Source organism: Artemia franciscana, chromosome 4 (genome assembly GCF_032884065.1).
Source record: "Artemia franciscana chromosome 4, ASM3288406v1, whole genome shotgun sequence".
Taxonomy (NCBI): Eukaryota; Metazoa; Arthropoda; class Branchiopoda; order Anostraca; family Artemiidae; genus Artemia; species Artemia franciscana.
Genome location: NC_088866.1, coordinates 3,274,569 through 3,298,143, shown reverse-complemented (window position 1 = coordinate 3,298,143; position 23,575 = coordinate 3,274,569). Strand labels below are relative to the sequence as shown.

General features: G+C 37.1%; 2 protein-coding genes across 2 annotated transcripts; one reads left to right on the top strand and one right to left on the bottom strand.

Moving 5' to 3' along the window:
• The first annotated feature begins 2,657 nt into the window (after positions 1 to 2,657).
• Positions 2,658 to 12,702, top strand: LOC136025627 (uncharacterized). The gene is made up of 3 exons (XM_065701619.1): positions 2,658 to 2,901; positions 10,809 to 10,977; positions 12,467 to 12,702. Exons 2-3 carry the CDS (start codon positions 10,831 to 10,833, stop codon positions 12,635 to 12,637), a joined length of 318 nt encoding a protein of 105 aa, XP_065557691.1. The 5' UTR covers positions 2,658 to 2,901; positions 10,809 to 10,830; the 3' UTR covers positions 12,638 to 12,702.
• Positions 12,703 to 16,208: 3,506 nt separating this feature from the next.
• LOC136025867 (WW domain-binding protein 11-like) lies at positions 16,209 to 23,295 on the bottom strand. Its single transcript, XM_065701908.1, has 3 exons — positions 23,071 to 23,295; positions 19,654 to 19,870; positions 16,209 to 16,487 (listed from the first exon to the last, which is right to left on the bottom strand). Exons 1-3 carry the CDS (start codon positions 23,258 to 23,260, stop codon positions 16,244 to 16,246), a joined length of 651 nt encoding a protein of 216 aa, XP_065557980.1. The 5' UTR covers positions 23,261 to 23,295; the 3' UTR covers positions 16,209 to 16,243.
• Positions 23,296 to 23,575: the final 280 nt, after the last annotated feature.

Genomic DNA, 23,575 nt, shown 5'->3' with positions numbered 1-23,575 from the left:
TTATTTTAAATCCCGACCGGATCTGATGACATTGGGGGGAGTTGGAGGGGGGGAAACCTAAAATCTTAGAGTGGAGGGATCGGAATGAAACTTGATGGGAAAAATAAGCACAAGTCCCAGATACATGATTGACATAACCGGAACGGATCCGCTCTCTCTGGGGTAGTTGGGGGGGGGGGGGGTAATTCAGAAAAATTAGAAAAATGAGGTATTTTTAACTTATAAACGGGTGATTGGATCTCAATGAAATTTGATGTTTAGAAGGATATCGTGTCTTAGAGCTCTTATTTTAATCCCGACCGGATCTGGTGATATAGGGGGGGGGGCAGTTGGGAGGGGGAAACCTAAAACTGGGGAAAACACAGAGTGGAGGGATCGGATGAAACATGGTGGGAAAAATAAACACAAGCCCTAGATAGATGTTGACATAAACGGACGGATCCTCTCTCTTTGGGGTAGTTGGTGGGGGGGGGGGTTATTTCTGAAAAATTAGAAAAAAAGAGGTATTTTTAACTGACGAACGGGTGATTTAAATAATTGGAACAGATCCACTCTTTTGGGAAGGGGGGGGGGGGTTGGTTAATTCTGAAAAATAAGAAAAAACGACGTATTTTTAACTTACGAAGGAGTGATCGGATCTCAATGAAATTGATATTTAAAAAGATATCGTGGCTCAGAGCTCTTATTTTAAACCCGACCAGATCTGGTGACATTGGGGGGGATTGGGAGGGGGAAACCTAAAACTTGGAAACACTTAGAGTGGAGGGATCGGGATGAAACTTGGTGGGAAAAATAATCACGAGTCCTAGATACATGATTGACATAACCGGAACGGATCCACTCTCTTTGGGGTAGTTGGGGGAGGGGTTAATTCTGAAAAATTAGAAAATATTAGGTATTGTTAACTTACGAACGGGTGATCGGATCTCAATGAAATTTGATATTTAGAAGGATATCGTGTCTCAAAGCTCTTAATTTTGAATTCTGACCGGATCTGGTTACATTGGGGGAAGGTTTGGGGGGGGGGGGAGCCTAAAATCATGGAAAACGCTTAGATTGGAGGGATCGGGATGAACTTGGTGGGAAAAATAATCAGAAGTCTGACGTACGTGATTTAAATAATTGGAACAGATCCACTCTATTGGAAGGGGGGGGGGGGTTAATTCTGAAAAATAAAGAAAAAACGACGTATTTTTAACTTACGAAGGAGTGATCGGATCTTCATGAAACTTCATATTTAGAAGGACCTCGTAACTCAGATCTCTTATTTTAAATCTCGACCTGATCAAGCGTAATTGGGGGGGGGCAGTTGCGGGACCGGATTCTTAGAAAATACTTAAAGCGGTGGGATCAGGATGAAACTGGATGGGAAGATAGAAACCTGTCTAAGATACGTGATATAACCGGACCGGATCTGCTCTCTTTGGTGGAATTGGGGGGGGGGGTATTTTAGAAAATTGAGGTATTTGTAACTTACGAAAGGGTGACCAGATCTTAATGAAATTTGATATTTAGCAGGATCTTGTGCTTTAAAGTTCTAATTTTAAATTCCGACCAGATCCTGTGACATTGGGGGGAGTTGGAGGGGGAAACCGGAATTCTTGGAAAACGTTAAAATGGGGGTATTTTTATCTCACGAATAGATGATCGGATCTTAATGAAATTTGATTTTTAGAAGGAATTCATGTCTCAGAGCTCTAATTTCAAATCCCGACCAGATCTTTTGACATTGGGGGGAGTTGGAGGGGGAAATCTTGGAAAAACACTTGGAGTGGAAAAATCGGGATGAAGCTTGGTGGATAGAATAAACAAATTCCCTTGATACGTGATTGACAGAATCGTACTGGATTCGCTCTCTTTGGGGGAGTTGGGGGGAGGGGTTCAGTGATTTGGCGAGTTTGGTGCTTCTGGACGTGTTAGGACGATGAAAATTGGTAGGCGTGTCAGGGAGCTGCACAAATTGACTTGATAAAGTCGTTTTCCCAGATTCAACCATCTGGGGGGCTAAAAGGAGAGGAAAAATTAGAAAAAATCAGGTATTTATAACTTACGAGTGAGTGATCAGATCTTAATGAATTTTGATATTTAGAAGGACATCGTGACTCAGAGCTCTTATTTTAAATCCTGACCGGCATTAAGTCTCTTATTTTCCTTTTTAAATCAATCTATTGATTCATAGAATTTTGTTAGAGCTCATACCATATGATCTCTTGGCTCTTAGCTCTTCTCGCCTCGTCACAAGTGCCATATGAGCTCTTAGCTCTTGTTTAGTTTCTTCTTATCTGGTCATGCTTAGCTAGTGTGGTCTCAGGAATTATTTAGTTATGCAAATGATGATCCAACGAAGCCCCCATAATAATTCTTGCTATTGTTTATCCGAAAAATAACAACATCAGTGGTTGTTCATGGGATTTATAATTTTACGATTTTGCATTTGCTTAATACATACTATTAATGCGGTTTATTAAAAGACGTCAAAAACTGGGCCAAGGCTCATGCTACAAAAACTGGTTTCTTCCATATTGCCCTCCTCCCCCTCACCACAAAAATAATATAATTTATATTTATGGAATCACTTGATAGCCTAAAATAGATTAATTTGAATTCTAGCCGCGTAGAATCATTATTGTAAACAAAATCTTGACTGTTTCTTTACAGTGAATGTCTGCAAAAATTCGGTCCAACATTTGGTGAAGAAGTTTGGGAAGAAGTCAACAAAGCTTTTGACTGTTTACCAATTGCAGCTGTTGTTGACGGAAAATTATTTTGTGCTCATGGTGGAATACCTCCATCGGTTGGGGGGTATGTCGTAAGCAACTATAACAAAGATATACCTTGTCCTTTGCCTGACCCCGGTGAAGTGGGTGTTGCTTGGGAGACGTTGTGGTGCGACCCTGTTGAGTAAGTAGTACTTCATATTTGAATATATTCTTTTATCTCGTGGTATCACACACATAAGAACTTCTGGATAGTTCATTGGGAAAATGGTTCCATATGGAAAGTAAGCACTAGTTTTTAGAATTATATAGATACCGGAAAATATCACGAGTCAGCTTATTTGAGCTAGTTTTGTAGATAAATCTTCCTTAACCGGCCAAACAAGGATTTTTGTCGTATCAAGCTTCAAATTTCGCTCTTTGCTTACCTAGAAGTCCTTTTTTAAATCATTTTTTGCTTGTTTTCTTTTTTTTTATATGCACAACCAACCATCCAAACAATCTTTAATCCAACTGGACGTTGAAACTTTGAAAGAAGTTCATTCGATTGGCAATTGAAAGTTCTAGTGTCCTTTTTAAGAGTCAAAAGTGATTGGAGGGTAACTAGCCCCCCTCGGGGCAAGGGCTTTAAGTTACGCGATTCGGTAATTGTTTACCTATAGTATTTATTATTGAGAAAGTTGGGCAAATTTGACCTTTAGTGGCCAGAAAGACGAAGGCATTCAGCTGATCCTTCAAAAAAATATTCAGCGGAGTGTTGAACTAAATCAAAACCTACTATGTACATACAGATTGTCTAAAGAGCATATCAGCACTATCTTTGGAACAGCTTACCATATCAAGCTGAAACTTTCAGGGCATCATGAGGGGATGTTCATCTGGCCAAAAGGCATCATGTGCATACTACTGCTGTTATTATACTGCAGCTATTACAGTTACCACTACTGCTACTACTACTACCGCTGCTACTATGATACTAGTACTATTTAGAACTAATTGTATTCAGGGGAAAAACTCAAAAATAGCTGAGGGTATTAAGTTGAAACTTCAAGGGAACAATGATTGGAATGATCGATTGACCAAGGAGATCTTGAGGGTGATGTTGAACTAACCAGGAGGCATTGCTTGCTACCATTAAAACTACCATGACTACTATTTCTATTGAGGTTAAGGGTATTTAGTCGAAACTTTCACATTTAGTGACGATTAGAAGAGTTTTGGAGTAAACTAAAATAAGTTGTGTGCATTCAGTTTGCCAAAAGGATGTATGAACTATTTCTTAGGAATAGCTTAGAGTGTTAAGTTGAAACTTTCTCGGTTTATTGAAAGGGATATTAAATTACCCAAAAAGCACTGTGTCCATGCTAATACTATTACTACTACTGCTGCTGCTTCTATTGTTACTATTATTTCTACAACTTGCTCTGAGGCTAAGGGTAGGAATTTGAAACTTTTAGAGAATTTTTAGGGAGTGTTGAACTAAATAAAAGCACTGTGTACAAGCAGGTTGTCACAAGCGGGTATCAGCAGTATACCAGGAATGGTCTAGTGTGTAATGTAAAATTTTTAGGACAGGCCATGAGGGATGTTGAACTAGGCAAAATGCAAAATGTGCATACAACTACAACTACTAACACAACTTATACTACTGCTACAACAACTACTTTTACTACTAAGACTGCTACTGCTACGACGAATATTACTAGTAGTACTGAAACTAAGGGTATTACAGTGAAACTTTCATGGAGTTAAAGAGGATAATTAATTTCATTGAAACACGCTATGTCAATGCAGGCTATCAAACAGCCGTAACAGCTATATATCTGGAGTAGCTTAGAGTATAGTAGCCTGAAATAGCTTAAGTTGAAACTTTCTGTGCATGTTAAGGGGGATGTTGATCCAACTAAATATGTATACTACTCAAGGATAAGAGTAAAAAGAACGTATTCAGAGAAAATGTAAGGGGGTAGTTATAATAGTAGTACTACTATTGCTGTTATTTTCTAATATTACAAAGACTAATGGAATTAGTGAGGAACTGTTGAGGAGATGCTGAGCTGAATCAAAACACATTATGTGCATGCACGTTATCAATAGGTCGGTATATTAGTTATACTTTGGGGTATGTTGAGCTAATAAAAATGCACTATGTGCATACTTCTACTACTTGCAATAGTAGTAGTACTACTATTGCTGTTATTGCTAATATTACTAAGGCTAATGGAATTAGTGATGAACTATCAGGAACTGTTGAGGGGATGTTGATCTGAATCAAAATACACTATGTGCAAGCAGGTTATCAATAGGTTGGTATGTTAGTTATACTTTGGGGTATGTTGAGCTAATAAAAATGCACTATGTGCATACTTCTACTACTTGCAATAGTAGTAGTACTACTATTGCTGTTATTGCTAATATTACTAAGGCTAATGGAATTAGTGATGAACTATCAGGAACTGTTGAGGGGATGTTGATCTGAATCAAAATACACTATGTGCAAGCAGGTTATCAATAGGTTGGTATGTTAGTTATACTTTGGGGTATGTTGAGCTAATAAAAATGCACTATGTGCATACTTCTACTACTTGCAATAGTAGTAGTACTACTATTGCTGTTATTGCTAATATTACAAAGGCTAATGGAATTAGTGATGAACTATCAGGAACTGTTGAGGGGATGTTGATCTGAATCAAAATACACTATGTGCATGCACGTTATCAATAGGTCGGTATGTTAGTTATACTTTGGGGTATGTTGAGCTAATAAAAATGCACTATGTGCATACTTCTACTACTTGCAATAGTAGTAGTACTACTATTGCTAATATTACTAAGGCTAATGGAATTAGTGATGAACTATCAGGAACTGTTGAGGGGATGTTGATCTGAATCAAAATACACTATGTGCATGCACGTTATCAATAGGTCGTATAAAAATATGTCAGAACTAGCTTAAAGAATTAAGTTGAAGCTATCAGAGCATGAGGAGGAGATGCCGTACGTAGGAGTAGACTAAAAAGGCACAGTGTGAATGCCATTGCTGCTTACAACTAACACTACCGCTAGTACCATTAATGCTACTCCTATTACTCCTACTGTTATTTCGTCTAGGGTTTAAAGAATAAACCCTAGAATAGGGTATAAAATCAGAATTTTCAAGGAAATTTATGCGGCTTTAAAAGTAAACCAGATGGCACTGTGTATGATATTTGCCAATAAGACATCCCCGCAATATTTCAGGAACAGGTGAAGGTATTAAGTTGAAGCCTTCAGGGCGACTGCTATTACTGTTTCTGCTCTTACAGTTGAACTAAATCAAAAGAGCATAAGCGCATTGAGGTTGTCAACAGAGCATATAGGCAATGTTTTTGGGATAAGTTTTATTTTTCAGGAAAAACTGAGGAGGTATAAAAATAAATTAACCAATACTAGGTAGGCTACGGCCAAATTTTATAAAGGATGTTGAAAATTTTCCCCAACATACAAATAATAAGGCAAACTATGCATCTTTATGGAAATTAAATAAAAAAAAACTAGTTTTTTTTAACTGAAAGTAAGGAGCGACATTAAAACTTAAAACGAACAGAAATTACTCCGTATATGAAATGGGTTGTCCCCTCCGCAGTCCCTCGCTCTTTACGCTAAAGTTTGACTCTTTGCCACAATTCTACTTTTTAAAAGAATTAAAAACTTTAGCGTAAAGAGCGTGGGACTACGAAAGGGACAAACCCGTTTCATATACGGAGTAATTTCTGTTCGTTTTAATGTCGCTCCTTACTTTCAGTTAAAAAACCAGTTTTTTTTATTTAATTTTTGAACGTTTTTGAATTAATGCATGTTTGATTTTGGCTCTCCGCACATAAATTATTGAAATGAAATTAGTATATTAATTTTTTTTTGGCTAAATGGCTTTCTCTTAGTTTTGATCAGACGATTTTGAGAAATAAGGGGTGGGGAAGGAGGCCTAGCTGCCCTCCTATTTTTGCTACTAGAACTTTTAATATTCAACGAACGTTTTTATTAGTAAAAAATATACGTAACTTAAGAATTAACTTACGTAACAAACTTTTATATTCTTATATTTTTATTATGTGTACGAGGGGGTTTGTACCCTCGTTAATACCTCGCTCTTTACACTAAATCGTAAGTTTTGTCCCAATTCTTTAAGAATGACCCCTGAATCAAAAAGGCCGTAGACTAAATAGTTGAAATCACTAAATATATTTTAGCATAAAGAGCGAGGTATTTATCCCCTCCTAAATACCTCGCTCTTTATGCTAAAGTATTTTTAGAACCCCTCATATGCGTTATAATCTCTGTTCGTTTTAAATTTCAATGCTATTCCTTACTTTCATTTGAAAAAACGTTTTCATGTTTATTTTTTCATTGTTTTTTTTTATAGTAATGCTAGAAAATCCTGCGCCCTTTTCATTGAATTTTTCTTCCCCCATGACATATTCCTCAAAGGAAAGATCCTCCCACAAAGCCCTCTCCCATCAACCCCACCCCCAAACCAAAAAATCCCCATGAAAACGTCTGTACACTTCCCAATAACCATTACTATATGTAAACACTGGTCAAAGTTTGTAACTTACAGCCTCTCCCTCAGGGATTGTGGGGGAGTAAGTCATTCCCAAAGACATAGTTATTATGGTTTTCGACTATGCTGAACAAAATGGCTATCTTAAAATTTTAATCTGTTGACTTTTGGAAAAAAATGAGCATGGGAGGGGGCCTATTTGCCCTCCAATTTTTTTGGTCACTTAAAAAGGGCACTAGAACTTTTCATTTCCGTTAGAATGAGCCCTCTCGCGACATTCTAGGACCACTTGGTCGATAAGATGACCCCTGGGAAAAAAAAACAAAAAAAAACAACAAACAAACAAATAAACACACACCCGTGATTTGTCTTCTGGCAAAAAATACAAAATTCCACATTTTTTAGATAGGAGCTTGAAATTTTTGCTATAGAGTTCTCTGATATACCGAATGCGATAGTGTTATTTTCGTTAAGATTCTATGACTTTTAGGGGATGTTTCCCCCTTTTTTCCAAAATAGGGCAAATTTTCTCAGGCTCGTAACTTTTGATGACAAAGACTAAATTAATTGAAACTTATATATTTAGAATCAGCGTAAAAATTCGATTCTTTTGATGTATCTTTTAGCATCAAAATTCAGTTTTTTAGAGTTTCGTTTACTACTGAGCCGGGTCGCCCCTTACTACAGTTCCTTACCACGAACTGTTTGAAAAGAAAATAATTCGGTATTTCGGGGCTTCTGACATTATTACTCCTTTGCGGAAGTTAGGCTCAAAATTGAAAAAGGATTATATTTTTTCTCTGGGCCCCTTCCACCTCTTAGTTCGTTTATTTTTCCGTTAGTTTTCACCTGTTTTCGCTTTATAGTTGTGTTATCTCTTAGCAGTTCTTTCGTCAGTTGAGTTATGGTTGTGGTATATATGTTTTATCGCTCGTATAGTTGTGTTATTTTCAAATTATACTCCATAATAGAGAGGCTCCGAACACCCAGCATTGTATATTAAGCTCTTAATTTGACATTTTTTTCTAACGTGACCAGATTCGTCCTGCGCCCTTTTCATTGAATTTTTTTCCCCCATGGCATATTTCTCCAAGGAAAGATCCTCCCACATAGCCCCCTCCCTCAACCCTATCCCCCAAACCAAAAAAATCCCCCTGAAAACGTCTGTACACTTCCCAATAACCATTATTATATGTAAACACTGGTTGAAGTTTGTAACTTGCAACCCCTCCCCCAGGGACTGTGGGGGAGTAAACCATCCCCAAAAACATAGTTATTATGATTTTCGACTATGCTAAACAAAATGGCTATCTCAAAATTTTGATCCGTTGACTTTGGGAAAAAAATGAGCGTGGGAGGGGGCCTAGATGCCCTCCAATTTTTTTGGTCACTTAAAAAGGGCACTAGAACTTCATTTCCGTTAGAATGAGCTCTCTTGCGACATTCTAGGACCACTTGGTCGATACGATGACCCCTGGAAAAAAAAAACAAAAAAAAAAAAAAAACACAAATAAACACGCACCCGTGATTTGTCTTCTGGCAAAAAATGCAAAATTCCACATTTTTGAAGATAGGAGCTTGAAACTTCTACAGTAGGGTTCTCTGATACGCTGAATCTGATGATGTCATTTTCGGTAAGATCCTACGACTTTTAGGGGGTGTTTCCCCCTATTTTCCTAAATAAGGCAAATTTTCTCAGGCTCGTAACTTTTGATGGCCTAGACTAAACTTGATGAAACTTATATATTTAAAATCAGCATTAAAATGCGATTCTTTTGATGTAGCTATTGATATAAAAATTCCATTTTTTAGAGTTTTGGTTACTATTGAGCCGGATCGCTCCTTACTACAGTTCGTTACCACGAACTGTTTGAAAAAGATATCCTTTTTCTTTCCCATGTCAATAAGAAACGAACAGAAATTAATTAAAAAAAATGCTTTCCAAAAAATACGGTTTTCAAAGAAGAGTTAAGAGCTACATTAAACCAAAAAACAGCAGAAATAAAGTCAAATAATTATCCAAACCTAAAATTACCACAAATTACCATCACTAAATAAATGAAACTCAAAACGAGCAGACATTATAATAAATAACCGAGTCAAACTCAAACGAGCAAAAAGCTAAAATGATTAGGGTTGACACACACACACACACCCCACCCCCCCTCTGCCTTGTGAAGATCAGAACATATTTCGCAATTTAATGAAACCAAAATACATTTTAAATGTTTTCACTTTTTTAATTTTAATAAATGTGAAATTATTAAGACTTTAAGGAATTAATATTAGTATATTTTATATATTAAACCTCAATCAGCACTCATTTTTTTCTTTAATAGTCTCAGTTGTGATTGTTTTTTTTTTCGATATTATGAGGAATAGAATCATTCAGCTCAAAATAAGGTTTGCTTTCAGTAAAGTGCAAATTATATTTTGGTCTTCATAAGGCATTGGGGGCGTCAGCCTTACCCGTACTAATTTTTCCGCGTTTTGTGTTTGATTTCGGTTATTTATTGTAATTTCTGATCCTTTTGGGTTTCATTTATTTATTGACGGATGGTGGTCTGTGGTAATCTTACATTTGGAAAATTATTTGACTTTATTTTTGCTCATTTTTGGTTTAATGTAGCTCTAAGTTTCTTTGAAAAACTTATTTTGTGAAGTCTTTTAAAATAATCAGAATAATAGTTACCATTTTTAATCAGCGTCAAATCGTAGTTTTTCTCCCTAAACAGTTTTTCTTTAATTTTTATACTATAGTTACTTTGGGCTGTGGTTCACTCTTTACTAGATTGCTGCTAATGAAACAACCTTGAACTTTGTTCTAAGGATCACAGAACAGGTTGTAGGATGTTATAAATTCGAAGATACATCTCTTCTATACATAGATTTTACGCATGGTTCGATTGTCCTAGATAAAATGTTTGCGGAATGAACAATTTTTTTGAAATAGTGCGATTTCAGTGTATAAGAATTGGTTGGAGATGGAGGATGGTAGCAAAAACGTAGATGGTAGCTATAAGGGTGTAAAAAGTAGGATGAATAGAAAGATAAGTCTGTGAACTAATTTGGAATATTGGAAGCAATGGTAATGACTAGGGACAAGTATGGTTCTCAAACATAGGTGCTTCAAAGGATGAGAAAGATTTGTTGTATATTTTCAAAAGGATCTAAGGAAATATAGGATCTAAGGATATCTAAGGATAGTTTCAGGTAGTTGCTGCACAAGTTACTTGATCTACTTGATATGCATATAATTTGAAGAAGGGTTAATGTGTCAAGGCCATAAATTGTCAAAGATTGTACTTTCTTACTATCTATTTGTGGCCGAATGAAAAGAAGGTCCTTTTCGAACGAGTCAGAAAGAAGTAAATAGAGAGGATTTAAGGGAATCTAAAGCTACGTGGAAGAGGCTAATGATTAAAGCTTCAAATTATTTAGGGTAGAGGAGGTGGAAGGTTGGAGAGTGTAGGTGTGTTTGTCTCAGGCGTCCTGGTGCTGCACTAACTTCTTTGAAGAAGTAATAGAACTAATTTTAGAAATACGTTATAGGTATAGAGACGTAAATACGGAGATGGACGTGGACAAAGAAGGATTTGGCGAAAATCTCAAACGTAACACTGCACACGTGTTTACACCTGATGCTTTGGAACATTTCTTACAGGCAAATGGACTCTCCCACGTCATCCGAGCTCATGAAGCTTCAGACACTGGATTTGAGGTAAGCCCTTATGTCCAGAGGTATCTGGGGAAGGTAAACAGGAAGGGTGTGCGCAAGCACAGGATGGCTGGCCCAACCCCCCATTGCACTTCCTGGCTGAAGGGCCAAGAAACGGAGATCAGCACCGCCGGTAGGGACTGTAAAGTCTAATGCCGTATCCTTTAGTTTTAGCGTCTATATATCATCATTTTGAACCAATCAGGGTCAATTACAAAAGAGAAAACAAATTATGACTGGCTAAAAATAATCGTGGCAAGATATGGATGTCAAGATAAAGAAATGTATTGATTGAGCTTAAGATGGACCACATCACATCCACCTAAATTAACAAACATACTAGGCAAACTCTTAAATAAAACTTATTTTTTGTGTTGGCCATGAAGATATGGTAAAGGATATCGCACTAGACTTCTTAAAGTCCGAACCAGCGTTGCTGATCTCCGTCTCAAGGGCCTTCAGCCAGGAAGTACAATGGGGGGATGGGGCCTATCCATCCTGTTCTAGCCAGAAGGGGGGCCCACTATTCTGTTGGCCACGAGGTGAATAAAGAAGGCAAGCAAATTTTCGTAACAGACACTAATATAGAGTTAGACATCAACAAATAAGTGTGATTGTAGGACGAACAAACAATCAAGCATTAAGATGTGTTCCAAAACCAGAGAGGAGGGGCTTCCAAAACGGAACATTTTTTAAATAGACTATTCCAAAGACCTAACAGCAAAAAGGTTGATAAAGAAAAATTTTAGGATGTTTGGGCTTGTCTAGATTTTTGTATGATTTCCACCGGAGTGGTGGCGCCTCAAATGGTGCCACACTTCTTTTCTTCAAATTTGTTCGTTAAAAATTTATTTACAACAAAAATAAAAATGCGAAAATAGACATTCGCCCCTCCCAGTGAGTTCTAAAGCCCTTAAAACGCGAAAAGTAAATAAAAAATTTAATCAAAGAAAAGCAGATACCACTGATCATCTCACATCAGGTAATGCGTGACTCCACAGACCGGGTTGAAAAACAGATCAGTTTAAAAACGATTAATAGAAATAAATGTGACACCATACTCTTACTGCGAACTCGAATATAAAAATACATAACACTAACTTTGAATTGGTGAATTATATACTACTCCCCTGCCTAGCTTGTGATTTTTGCGATTGTCTAGGTTAGCGACGTGAATACATTAAGTTGAAAACATTTATTAGATGTATTTGTATCATTTTCGTTTCTCCTTTTTTTTTCCTTGGCAAATAGTGGAGACTCAGTTGAACTGTTTGTTGTAAATTTATTAATGAATAAATAAAAACCTGAACTCCAACTCCGCTCTTAAAACAACCTGAAAAATATAAATGGAAGTAGACTTATGGAAAAGATACAAATAGAGTTTCTGGTATGTTAATTAATCTTTAAGTCATTCAAATCTACATTAATACATTGAAGATTTTATGTTAATTTATTCAATTATATACTAAATAATTAGAACTTTATATTTTAGGTAAAACAATTTGGTAAATTGGTTACAATTTGTTCATCTTCACGCTATGGTGGTAAAATTAACGAGCCTGTTTGCTGTCTGGTGGACAAAAACAAAATACGAATGATTCGAATTGACACAGCAACAGCTCCAGCAACAAGTGATACAAACATCGTACCTGGGGCGGTTTAGTTTTTCTCTCTTTACAATAATTGAATCTCCAATGCATCTTTTTGAAATTAAATCTATCTTAAAAAGCTTTATTTTATGTTTGTTATGTTTAGGAATTAACTAAGCTGCTTGATTAGCTACCCAACTTATTTGAATATTAATCAAAAATGAGTTTTTTAACGGAAAGTAAGGAGAAAGATTAAAAATCAAGAGACTGAAATTATTCCGTACATAGGGGGCTAACCCCTCCTTAGCCCCTCACTCTTCACAGTCAAGTCTGACTTTTGTCCCAATTCTTTACGAACGACTGCTGCAAAATATAAGCCTTTGTTTTGGAATGAGAAGTATTTTAATGCACTATGTAACTTCAGCGTAAAGAGCAAGATGTTGAAAAGGAAGCAGTTCCCCTCATAAAAAAAAAAAACTTCTGTCCGTTTTAAGTTTTGATGTTACTCCATACCTTCAGTCAAAAAAATTCAGTTTTTCTTTATAAGCAAAATTCAGTATTATACAAAATTATATGCAAGAATTCCATCCTGCAAACACATAGGAGGATAATCGCAAAAAATGGTATTATAGACCTCTATAAAAAGAAATTCATTCGTATATTTGACAAATAAACGGTACTGGAGCAAAAGTAATTTTTATTACAAGTTGCTTAGGACGCTCAAACGTTTGGCATCCAGAATCAAACGAAAAAAAATAAGAAACTTGTTTTTGCATAATATTGACGGTAATATACATCTCGTCAATCCTCTCTTAGACCTTTGCTTTCCAGCTTATATGTGTTTTATCTTCAGTTTCATTTTTAGGATGCAATTTAAAAAACTGTACGGTAGAAAGCCTTTTGTGAACCCCTCACTCCTCAAGCATAATGGAGGCTTTGTGCAATCTTGGACTTATTTTGGTCACGACATGATTTTGCACACTTGCCGATGTCCTTCTACCAACAAGAATTGAAATGCTGCACCAGCAATGTCAAGCCTACATCCTTCGATTCATTACATATTCATGCCTGAAAATATACTACTACGGGGAGGCAACTCATAGAAAAACTAGCTCGAAAGAAGTTTTTCAGCCCAAAAAAGGCAGACCAAAACAAACAGAAGAACTCAGTCAGAATGCAGTGGAAATGTCGTGTTGTTTACTGGGCTAAAATTTCCTCGACGGGTGCCAATCCTCAAATTCACTCCCCTTCACCGCCGTTTGCACTACCGATTCTGGTCTGACAAACTCGTGGAAGGTCCACCACCCTGAAACCACTAGGAAGCCATACAAGCAGCATTTCTCTTTGAGGAACAGGAACAGAGGTAGGGGCTTATTACAGAACGGAGACCCCAAACCATCTCACAACACAGGAACTGCTCCAACCTTTTCTACCCAGCATATCCTCATCAGGGCATTTAACAGAGTATATGCGTAAATGCTAGGAGTCATCACTATTTAAGTAAAAATCGGAGTTGAGAAAAATGTAAAAAACCGTGAAGGATGGGGACCAAAGCGGGGGTCAGCGTGAACCTACTACATGATACGATAAACTTTTCTGAAGATGATAAAAAAAAACTCATATGTATCCAGCTGCAATGTTTAAGGGAGGAAATCACGTTTGAACATTATTATCATAATAAACATAGCCCTTGGCTCAGGTGCCAAGGTTATTGTAGCAGAATACGAGTTTAAAACTTCCTTTTGATAAATCCGTTTTTCCCGAAATAATTTGGCGTAGGAAAATAAAACAGTAATGGCTATAGACTGTTACAATTTTGTAGGTATAACAATCTAGTTATAATTGTTTGGGCTTCCTGCCCCTTTTCTTTCTTTTTGCAGAAAAATGAACTGTTTTCCTTTTCGTTAAAAATTTGCTTAGATCTTCAAGTACAAGTCAAAGTCCCGTTGCTAAGCTAGTGGTGTTGCAATAAGTAAACTTTTGGACTAAATTTTATTTCTGTCTTCCTGGACTTGGCGATTGATGGTTTATGATATTCAGAGTGTTTAATTTTGAAGTTCTCATTTATAGGATTGGCACGGGTCAATTTAGGGTCCACCCCTACACAAAGTTCTCTTTACATAGGTGGTGATTTTGGTTTGTCTTCAGAGCTTACAAATATATGTTTTTTTGAAGTGACCGTTGGAGAATACAAGTGAGTTATTTTCTATAACCGTGCAAGATAATTTTCCCCGAACCCAGGAAGGGTAAGAAAAGAGTTCATGAGAGCTATTGTCATTAGTATATACACAAAGGGGTACGTTTACGCTCCAAACAGATAGTTAGAGATATTAGTGGCGATCCAGGTTATGGCATTTTTGGCCCTTTGAACTTTCGATCACATTACTATACCTAACGAAATTGCCAGCGGTGATGGTGTGACGTTAAAGAGATCATGAAGCTGGTAGCCCTAAGGCCACCAGTTCGAACAGTGGTGTTAGCGTTGGCCCCAGATGTAATTACGGTACCAGCGGTGGTTAATACACTACAAACAATAACAATGCGGTGTTTGGTCACAAAATGGGCCATAAGTTAGCATGGTATTCACGTGATGGTAAGACAGCAAACCTAATTATGTTGTTGTAAACCGAAGAGTGGAAGGAAAAATACAAGATACTAGGATATACAGGATTGCTGGTATTGATGCTAAATGTAAAGACCACCATCTGGTAGTGTCTACGGTTATTTAAAGCTGAAATTTCCGAAGGGTAACTACCTCCCGGGAAGTTATGATGCTGGTAGACTCCAGGATGAGAATTTTAGAGAAACTTTCCAAGAACATTTGAATACTAAACTGGATAGTTTAAAATTTGACAATGTGGAAGATGTATGAAATAATTTTAGGAAAACAATTTGTGAAGTTGCCAATGGTGCCTTAGGGAAGAAAGTTAGGACCGCAGCTAGGAATATTAGTGAAAAAGCTTTATGTTTAATAGAGAAGGGGTTGCACAAGAATTATCTTAGTGATAGATCATATGAAAACAAAAGGAATGTAAAGAAAGTGGAGAAAGCATTAAAATATGAACTAAGGAGGTTGTGAAGTGGATGCCATGAATAAAATTGCCAAGTATCTGGAAGATACAGCTAGACGGCATAATAGTAAAATATTGTACTGGCATGCTAATAAATTGAGAGGGAGTATTCTATCTGGACTTGTACCAGTTAGAGATAGGAACAGGGCCACAATTACTGATAGAGAAGGAGTTAAAGAGAGATGGGAGAACATTTTGAGAATATGCTAAACCTAGATGGAGTTGCAGGAAGAGATATAGAGGAAAATGAAAAAGTTTGCGACACGTTGGATATAAAGGAAGATTTGCTTTGTGAGGAGGAATTAGAGACAGTACTAAAATATTAAAAATAAGAAGTCTCCAGGTGCTGTTAGTGTGGTAAATGAGTTTCTTACATATTGCAACCCTGAGGATAGAAATAAATTTTCACTATTAGGTTAATAATTGAAAAGTGCATGAGTTATCAAACACCTTTGGTCTTCAGTCTTATAGATTATGAGCAAGCATTTGATTATGTAGATAGAAGAGCTTTATATGTTGATAGAAGAGCTTTATTTTCTGAGTTTAGGGCTATAAGATAAAGTAACACTTACGATCTGCTAAAAATAATATTAATAAAAACGAAAAAAATCATAAAAGGCCAGTCATTTCTTTCATAAACTGATAATACGCGTCCTCTTTCGTGGGTTGCTGCAAAGGAGTTGATTTAGGGGGTTCGGGCTTTGCCACAATAGATACCTCTCGAGATGGTTTCATTTGGTCTTTCTTAAGTCGCAATTGGATCGGAACAAACCGAGTCACTTCAGCGGCTAAACTTCGAATTTGTGGTTTTCCTTCAATAGTAGCACTGGTTTGCTCCGTTGTCTCTCGACCCCTGAAAAATAAATTAGATTATAACGTTATAATATAATACGGTTAGTTGTTATACGTTAATTGTTATTAATTAATAGCGTTATATTGTAATAGAATATAGTAACGTTAGTTAATATAATAATAACGAAAAATAAACCCATATTGAAGAAAACTGAAAGCAAGTAATTGCCATTAATGATGATTGCGTTCCGACACACCCCTGCAAGGGTGTATCTAGGAATTTGTTCGTTTGAAGAGGGGTTTTACAAAAAACTTGAAAAAACGCATCATATTTTTCCTCGACTTTTTTTCAACCTAATACCATAAATTAGGTTTTCTCCAAGAGCACACTACCTTTATATGACGAACATGTAAACGTCCAAATGCGGATAATCCCATTTATTAGAAACCGAAAACGATACAAAAGTCAGAATATTTCGACTACATATACAGCGATCGTGATCAGCAGATATATTGTCTAATAAAGACTTATCCACATTTGAACGTTTATTTGTTCGTTATATGTATTTTTTTACGTTTTTACGTAAGTCAGACAAAAATTCCGAAGGGAGGGGGAGGGATCAGACCCAGAGAACTCTCAGGGGGTGATCCCAGATCTGTTAAAAGGCGAATTACCCAAAAATGCTGAAGAATCATCTTTCTCTCTTCTCTTCAGACTGGAAGAAATAATCAGAAATAATTTTTGAGACTGTACCAACTAAGTATGACAACGAGCGAACGCTGGAGAACAAACAAAAATGAGGTAAATCACAGCCAGTGAAAATAAGAAGGAAACTACAGATCGAGATCCCCGCTCGACCGTCTCCAGCGCAAAAATAAGAATAAAAAATTTAACATACAGAAGGCTAGTCGACAATATAAAAAGACGAAATTAAAAAAAAACGAATCTTAAAAAGAACAGCTCCTTTCTTCAGTAACGGTGGAAAGGACCTGCTGGGGAAAAAATCTTATGTATTTTATTTTGAAAATTTTGTCTTGACAGCAATTGATGGCTGTTTGTCTTCACGCGCATTACGGCTACTTCCTATATTGCCTTGTATCTACTCCATTAATATATGAGCGTATGCAAGGGGAGGGAGGAGCGGTGTATCGGGTGTGACCCCCCCCCCCGAAATTCCTGTCCAACCTGTAAAAAATTTACAAAATAACAAATGTTTGATGCGTTTTGTAACATTTTAGGGACTAGGTTGTTCTTATTGGCTATTTTAAGAAGAAAGTAATATCAATAATTAATCTTCATTAATGATAACTGAGTTCTGGAATAGAAAATTAATTAAAGCAATTAGTTAAATTATGATAAAATTTATACCAGAAAATACTAGAATAAATTTTCAAAATCTAGGAGAGGGGGGTAATATCTTGCTTTTTATTTCTAATTAGAATAATAAAAAAGGGATTTCAATGCATAAAAACCAATACAAAATATAAAAAACAAAAACAACTCAAAATTACAAAAAAAAATCCACCCCCGTACCTTTGAACATAAATTCCTAAACTCGTGTCTGCACTGATTTTCGGCCTCTTTTTAGACTTATTTTCAACAATTGAGTGCAATGAGTCTTAATCCACCCATCATTCCCCCCAAAAAACACTGGGTATACCCCCCCCCCCCCTATTACAAACTGGTGATCTTTATCTTTTGATATTATTTAGATATTTTACTAGTGAATTTATTTTTAAGAATAACATAACGGAAACTTGCATAATTCTTTTGCAAATAGATTAAAATTTTATTAAAAGTAAAATGTTGTCATTAATTTCAATTTAAAACCAATTAATTGAGTAATTACAAAAATATTGATATATGAATTAATGTTTACCATTAAATAAGAAATATAATAAAACATTTTGTTAAAATAAAAATTAACCAAATAAAATAAAGAATATATATCTTTGAAAAGACTCCAGTATGAAAAGACCTCAAATTGTCTGCGGTTAGAAGACAAGCGACCATGAGAATCCATATATAGAAGCCTGTCGCGTGCCGTGGCCCGGTACAGACAAAAAGTGAAAGGAAGACTTTTTTTTTTCCTACTTTAGTAATCAATATGGATATGTACTTGAACGAGGCCTTAACCATACTCACACATCCAATTATATAGGTCAAACAGCAGAGCCATACACATTCAACCGCAAAGAATTGTCCATGTACAGGCAGTTGTGTCGTCAGTAAGTATAAGTCGTCATAAACCGAATGCTTAAGACTACTGACACATCCAATTACACAGGTCAAACAGCATAGCCATACACATTCAACCGCAAAGAATAGTCCATGTACAGGCAGTTGTGATGACATTATATTAAGAGAGTGGGCTACAAGTTTTATAAAAGGCTTCGCATCAAACTTTTGGATTTACTTCAGCTGATGCATGTTATTAGCTGAGATGACATCATGTTGAAAGAGCGGGCCATAAGTTTTACTAAAAAGCTTCGCATCTTTTGAATTACTTCAGCTGATGCATGTTATTAGCTGAAATGACATCATGTTGAAAGAGCAGGCCATAAGTTTTACTAAAAAGCTTCACATCTCTTTGAATTACATCAGCTGATGTATGTTATTAGCTAAAATGACATCATATTGAAAGAGCGGGCCTTAAGTTTTACTAAAAAGCTTCACATCTTTTTGAATTGCTTCAGCTGATGTGTGTTATTAGCTGAGATGACATCATGCTGAAAGAGCGGACCATAAGCTTTACTAAAAAGCGTCACATCTTCTGAATTACTTCAGCTGATGCGTGTTATTAGCTGAGATGACATCATGTTGAAAGAGCGGGCCATAAGTTTTACAAAAAGCTTCACATCTTTTTGAATTACTTCAGCTGATTAATTACATCAGCTAAGATCATATTGCGATACAAGAGTGGCCCATAATTTTTTACTAAAATCCTTCACCCTACATTTTTTTTATTTACTTCACCTGATGTATGACATCATTTTGAGATTGGACTCTCTCAACGGCTTTTTTTAAGAAATAAAGGATATAGTTTATGTTAGGGGAAATAAGGAGAAAAACAGTCTATATGAGGAGAAAAAAAAATCTGTTACAAATTCACTTTATCTGGTGTAAAATGGATGGCATATAATGCTATCCAACCGTGAGGAAAAAAGGAGACCAATAAAAGTCAATCAGATGGCGATAATAAACTGAAGCATAGTCAATAGCTCACCTTTTAACGATCTTCGGGGCTGCTGTCAGCACGCTATGCGGCATGGGCTGTCCTGCAGGAGGTGGTATTAGTGCCACATCATGTGGTATCATGCCAGGTGGCATCATTGGTCGCATCATTCTCATTGGCAACCCTGGAGGAGGTCCAGGTGGCATAGGCATACCCGGCATCCGTAGCGGCAGCCTCATCGGAGGAGGGGGTCTCATTGGCTGCATACCTGTTAATAAAAGATAATCATCACTGATGTTCTGTTGTGCGTTTTAGTCAAAACTCGGCCAAGCCACCATAGACAACTTAATCTGTAAGCAATACATTCTCTGAATCTCTTTATGACCATTGAAATAAGCCATCATTTGTGCCTCTCAGGAAAACACTTTATGAAAATAACAATCTACACTCTTTGAAATGAAAAATGAAATGATGAAATATAAATACAATAAAAAATTTTCCGAAAAGAAATGAATTAACGCAGAATAGTTTTACGTCTTTTCTATATGGGCCCTGATTAACTCAAGCGAATTTTCGAAAAACCATATAGCGTGCAACCCTTTTTTCTTCTTTTTTATGTATTTCCTTGTTTTTAATTAATATCTCTATGGACACAACCTCGTTGAATCGCTAAGGGGACGAACGACGAATAAATAGCAAATAAATTCATATATATTACCCGGGTAGCATTTATTTTCATGTAAAATTAATGTCACCAAAATTTACAAAAATTTCACCGAGAAAAACTTGTCCCTCAGACAACACGTGCTCAACTTCTTCTCGTTACCTTCGCTCTAAAAAAAAAAACTTGGCTCTTGAATACTTGCCCAGAAAAATAGCTAATCAGATCTTGCCTTCTATGAAAAATAGGGGACGCTTGAATTGCTAAGGGTAGCATCTATTTTCATGTAAAATTAATGTCACCCAAATTTACAAAAATTTCACCGAGAAAAACTTGTCCCCCAGACAACACGTACTCAACTTCTTCTCGTCACCTTTGCTCAAAAAAACAAAAAAAACAAACTTGGCCCTTGAATACTTGCCCAGAAAAATAGCTAATCAGATCTTGCCTTCTATGAAAAATAGCGGGAGTCCCAACCGTACCCTCGAATGAGCCCCCTTCCAAGCAAAACAATGTCTCATTACCATAATGTTATTGACATCATATGAAACAAATATGCGTATCACTACTAATAAACTTAGCTTGTACTTTTTACTCTTTATAAAACTAAATTTGTTGGTTGCGTTGTCAAAGATTGTTCTTGTCGGCCAACCGTCTAGGGCCAAACGAAGAGCAGGTTGTCCCCGGATGGAGTCGGAGGATGTCACAGGGAGAGATTTAAGGAAAATAGTAATGGGAGGGTGCATGGAGGGAGGCTTTGAACCGACTGGGATGAAAAAGGACATACCTGACCACCGCCGTTACCATTTCTTCGAGTATTCCTAGCTTGAAGACTTATTCTGTGTCTAATTACCAAATCAGTAGTTACCAGGTATCAAGGAGGCACACTCGTGCCTCTTTAAAGAGGCGAACCACGACAATGTTAAGCGATCTTCGGTTCCAGTGGTCGCAGAGGGATGGGGAGGGATGCATTTCGTAGCCCGAGCTCCAACTAAGAAACCTGCCAAATTTCATCCCCCTCCGACTTTTCCTTCATGGGGAAAATCTGGCCGAAAGTTTCGACCCCCCCCCTTTAACGTTGTCCGATCGGGCTGAAATTCACAAGTTAAGGTCCCCTAGGAGCCAGGAGCTTATCCGCGAAATTTCAGCTCGATCCGATAACTCCTTCCCTGTTTTCCAGAAACCACGCATAGCCACTTAATGTTCATGTTCTCCTTTTGTTTTTTTTTTTCGCCACGCCTACAGGTCACAGCCGACATCGGATCTGGGTGTACGAAGACTCATTCGACGCGGAATTCTCCGAGTAATTTTGCTTGAAAGTTTCGTCGGAAAATCTTAACCCCCCGATTTTCTAGCTTAGAAAAACCCCATTTCCCCATAAGAGCCCATGTAAGTTTTTTGTTGTTAAAAGTTACAGATTTCAACATTCAAGTACATCAAAATGATCAGCTCGACATGGTGAGACCAACTGAAAGCTTCAAAAAATTCTGTTTGATCCGTAAAATTTTTATTTGAGAAAAATGACAGAAACCCTTTTTTTCTGCCACGCCTACAGGTCACAGCCGACATCGGATCTGGGTGTACGAAGACTCATTCGACGCGGAATTCTCCGAGTAATTTTCCTGGAAAGTTTCGTCGGAAAATCTTAACCCCCCGATTTTCTAGCTTAGAAAAACCCATTTCCCCATAAGAGCCCATGTTAATTTTTGAAATTCTTAAAAAGTTATATTTATACACATGCAGGTATTTCGACTTCAAACATGTCCAGTTAGCTCAGTCGGTAGAGCGTGGGACTTTTAATCCTAAGGTCAAGGGTTCAAGTCCCTTATCGGGCGGTTTTTTTTCACAAAATATGAAAAAAACTTCGTTTTCTTAAAGAGTTAAAGAGGCTGCGTCCCAAAGTCGAACCTTAAAACGTACAGGAGTTAGGAGAGGCAGTCCTAATTCCTGTACGAGGAGTACAGGAATTATTAAATTACATCCACCATGGATTGTAGAAAAACGTACAGAAATAATATGAAAAAAACTTCGTTTCCTTAAAGACTTAAAGAGGCTGCGTCCCAAAGTCGAACCTTAAAACGTACAGGATTTAGGAGAGGCAGTTGGGGGGCAGCCGCCCCCCAAACCCCCCGCTTTTAAAGACTCTTTTGTACAGGTTTTTTGTTTTGTTAATTAAAAGAGGGCCTTTCCGAAGCCAAGAGCGGAGGGTTAGGGGGGCGGTAGCCCCCTAACTGCCTCTCCTAATTCCCTAGTACGTTTTAAGGTTCGGCTTTGGGACGCAGCCTCTTTAACTCTTTAAGAAAACGAAGTTTTTTTCATATTATTTGGTTAGTAACTAGGTGAATCAAAGAGCTCAGAGGATTACACTTTCCTTTAAACAGATAGAGATTATAAGCAAGCGTTCGATTCTGTTGATAGAAGAGCTTTAGCGAAGGCCTTATCCTTGTCTGGTACACCAGACAATCACATTAAAGTGATTAGTGATATGTGCGAGAAGAACACTGCTGCTGTTAAGGTAAGAAATGAGGTTAGCAGCAGGTTTCGTACTAAATCAGGAGTTAAGCAGGGCTGTGCTCATTCCCCCTTTGTATGGACCGTTTTGATGGACTTGGGAGCACAGGAAAAGCAATGGGAGACCACGGAATCAAATGGAGAGGAAAAACTCTCCTGGATTTAGATTATGCTGATGATTGATGATGAAGTATCCTAGATGAAAGTGTGAGCAAAATGAATACACTTTTAGAGGCTTTGTGGGTTCAGAGTGCTAGAATAGCTTTGAAAATTGCATAGAATAGCTTTGAACAAACCTGGTCGAGGTATCATCGGTCTTGCCATGAGGGATGGTGGAAGTCCAGGGGGTGGTCCAGGTGGCCTCAACGGCATAGATGGCATAGGATGTACCACAGGCTCTTCCTTTTCTTCTTTTTCTTCCTCTTTCTCTTTATCGCGTCGTTTTTTAGTGTCTTTCTTTTTCTGAGCATCTTCAAAATCCTTCATAAATAAGTCAATGTCCTCACCTGAAAGAAAAGTTAGATTTGAAGAATAATCACAGCAGGGACACCACCAAGAATTTTGGGTGGACGGAATTCCCAGGGAGATAGGGGGGTGTATTTTCCACTGAACGGGGGTGACGTGGTAATACATTAAAGAATATCAAAAATTATAATATTTCAGGAAAGTAAAAATGGCTTAGTTTTAGACAGTTCTTGAGATAAATAAGGGTCTAGGTCTAAAAGAGCGGTTAAGCATCAAGGAAAACATAAGTTTTGAAAAAAAGATAAAAACTATATTCCAGATGCTTTATGTAAGCAC

Excerpts from the sequence above, each read along its gene's own strand:
- LOC136025867 (XM_065701908.1), bottom strand. The coding sequence starts at position 23,260 with ATGAAGGATTTTGAAGATGCTCAGAAAAAGAAAGACACTAAAAAACGA. Across the intron at positions 19,871-23,070 it reads ACCGATGATACCTCGACCAG|GTATGCAGCCAATGAGACCC; the intron begins GTTTGTTCAAAG and ends TTTTATTAACAG. Across the intron at positions 16,488-19,653 it reads GCCCCGAAGATCGTTAAAAG|GGGTCGAGAGACAACGGAGC; the intron begins GTGAGCTATTGA and ends TTTATTTTTCAG.
- LOC136025627 (XM_065701619.1), top strand. The coding sequence starts at position 10,831 with ATGGACGTGGACAAAGAAGGATTTGGCGAAAATCTCAAACGTAACACT. Across the intron at positions 10,978-12,466 it reads CTTCAGACACTGGATTTGAG|GTAAAACAATTTGGTAAATT; the intron begins GTAAGCCCTTAT and ends TTTATATTTTAG.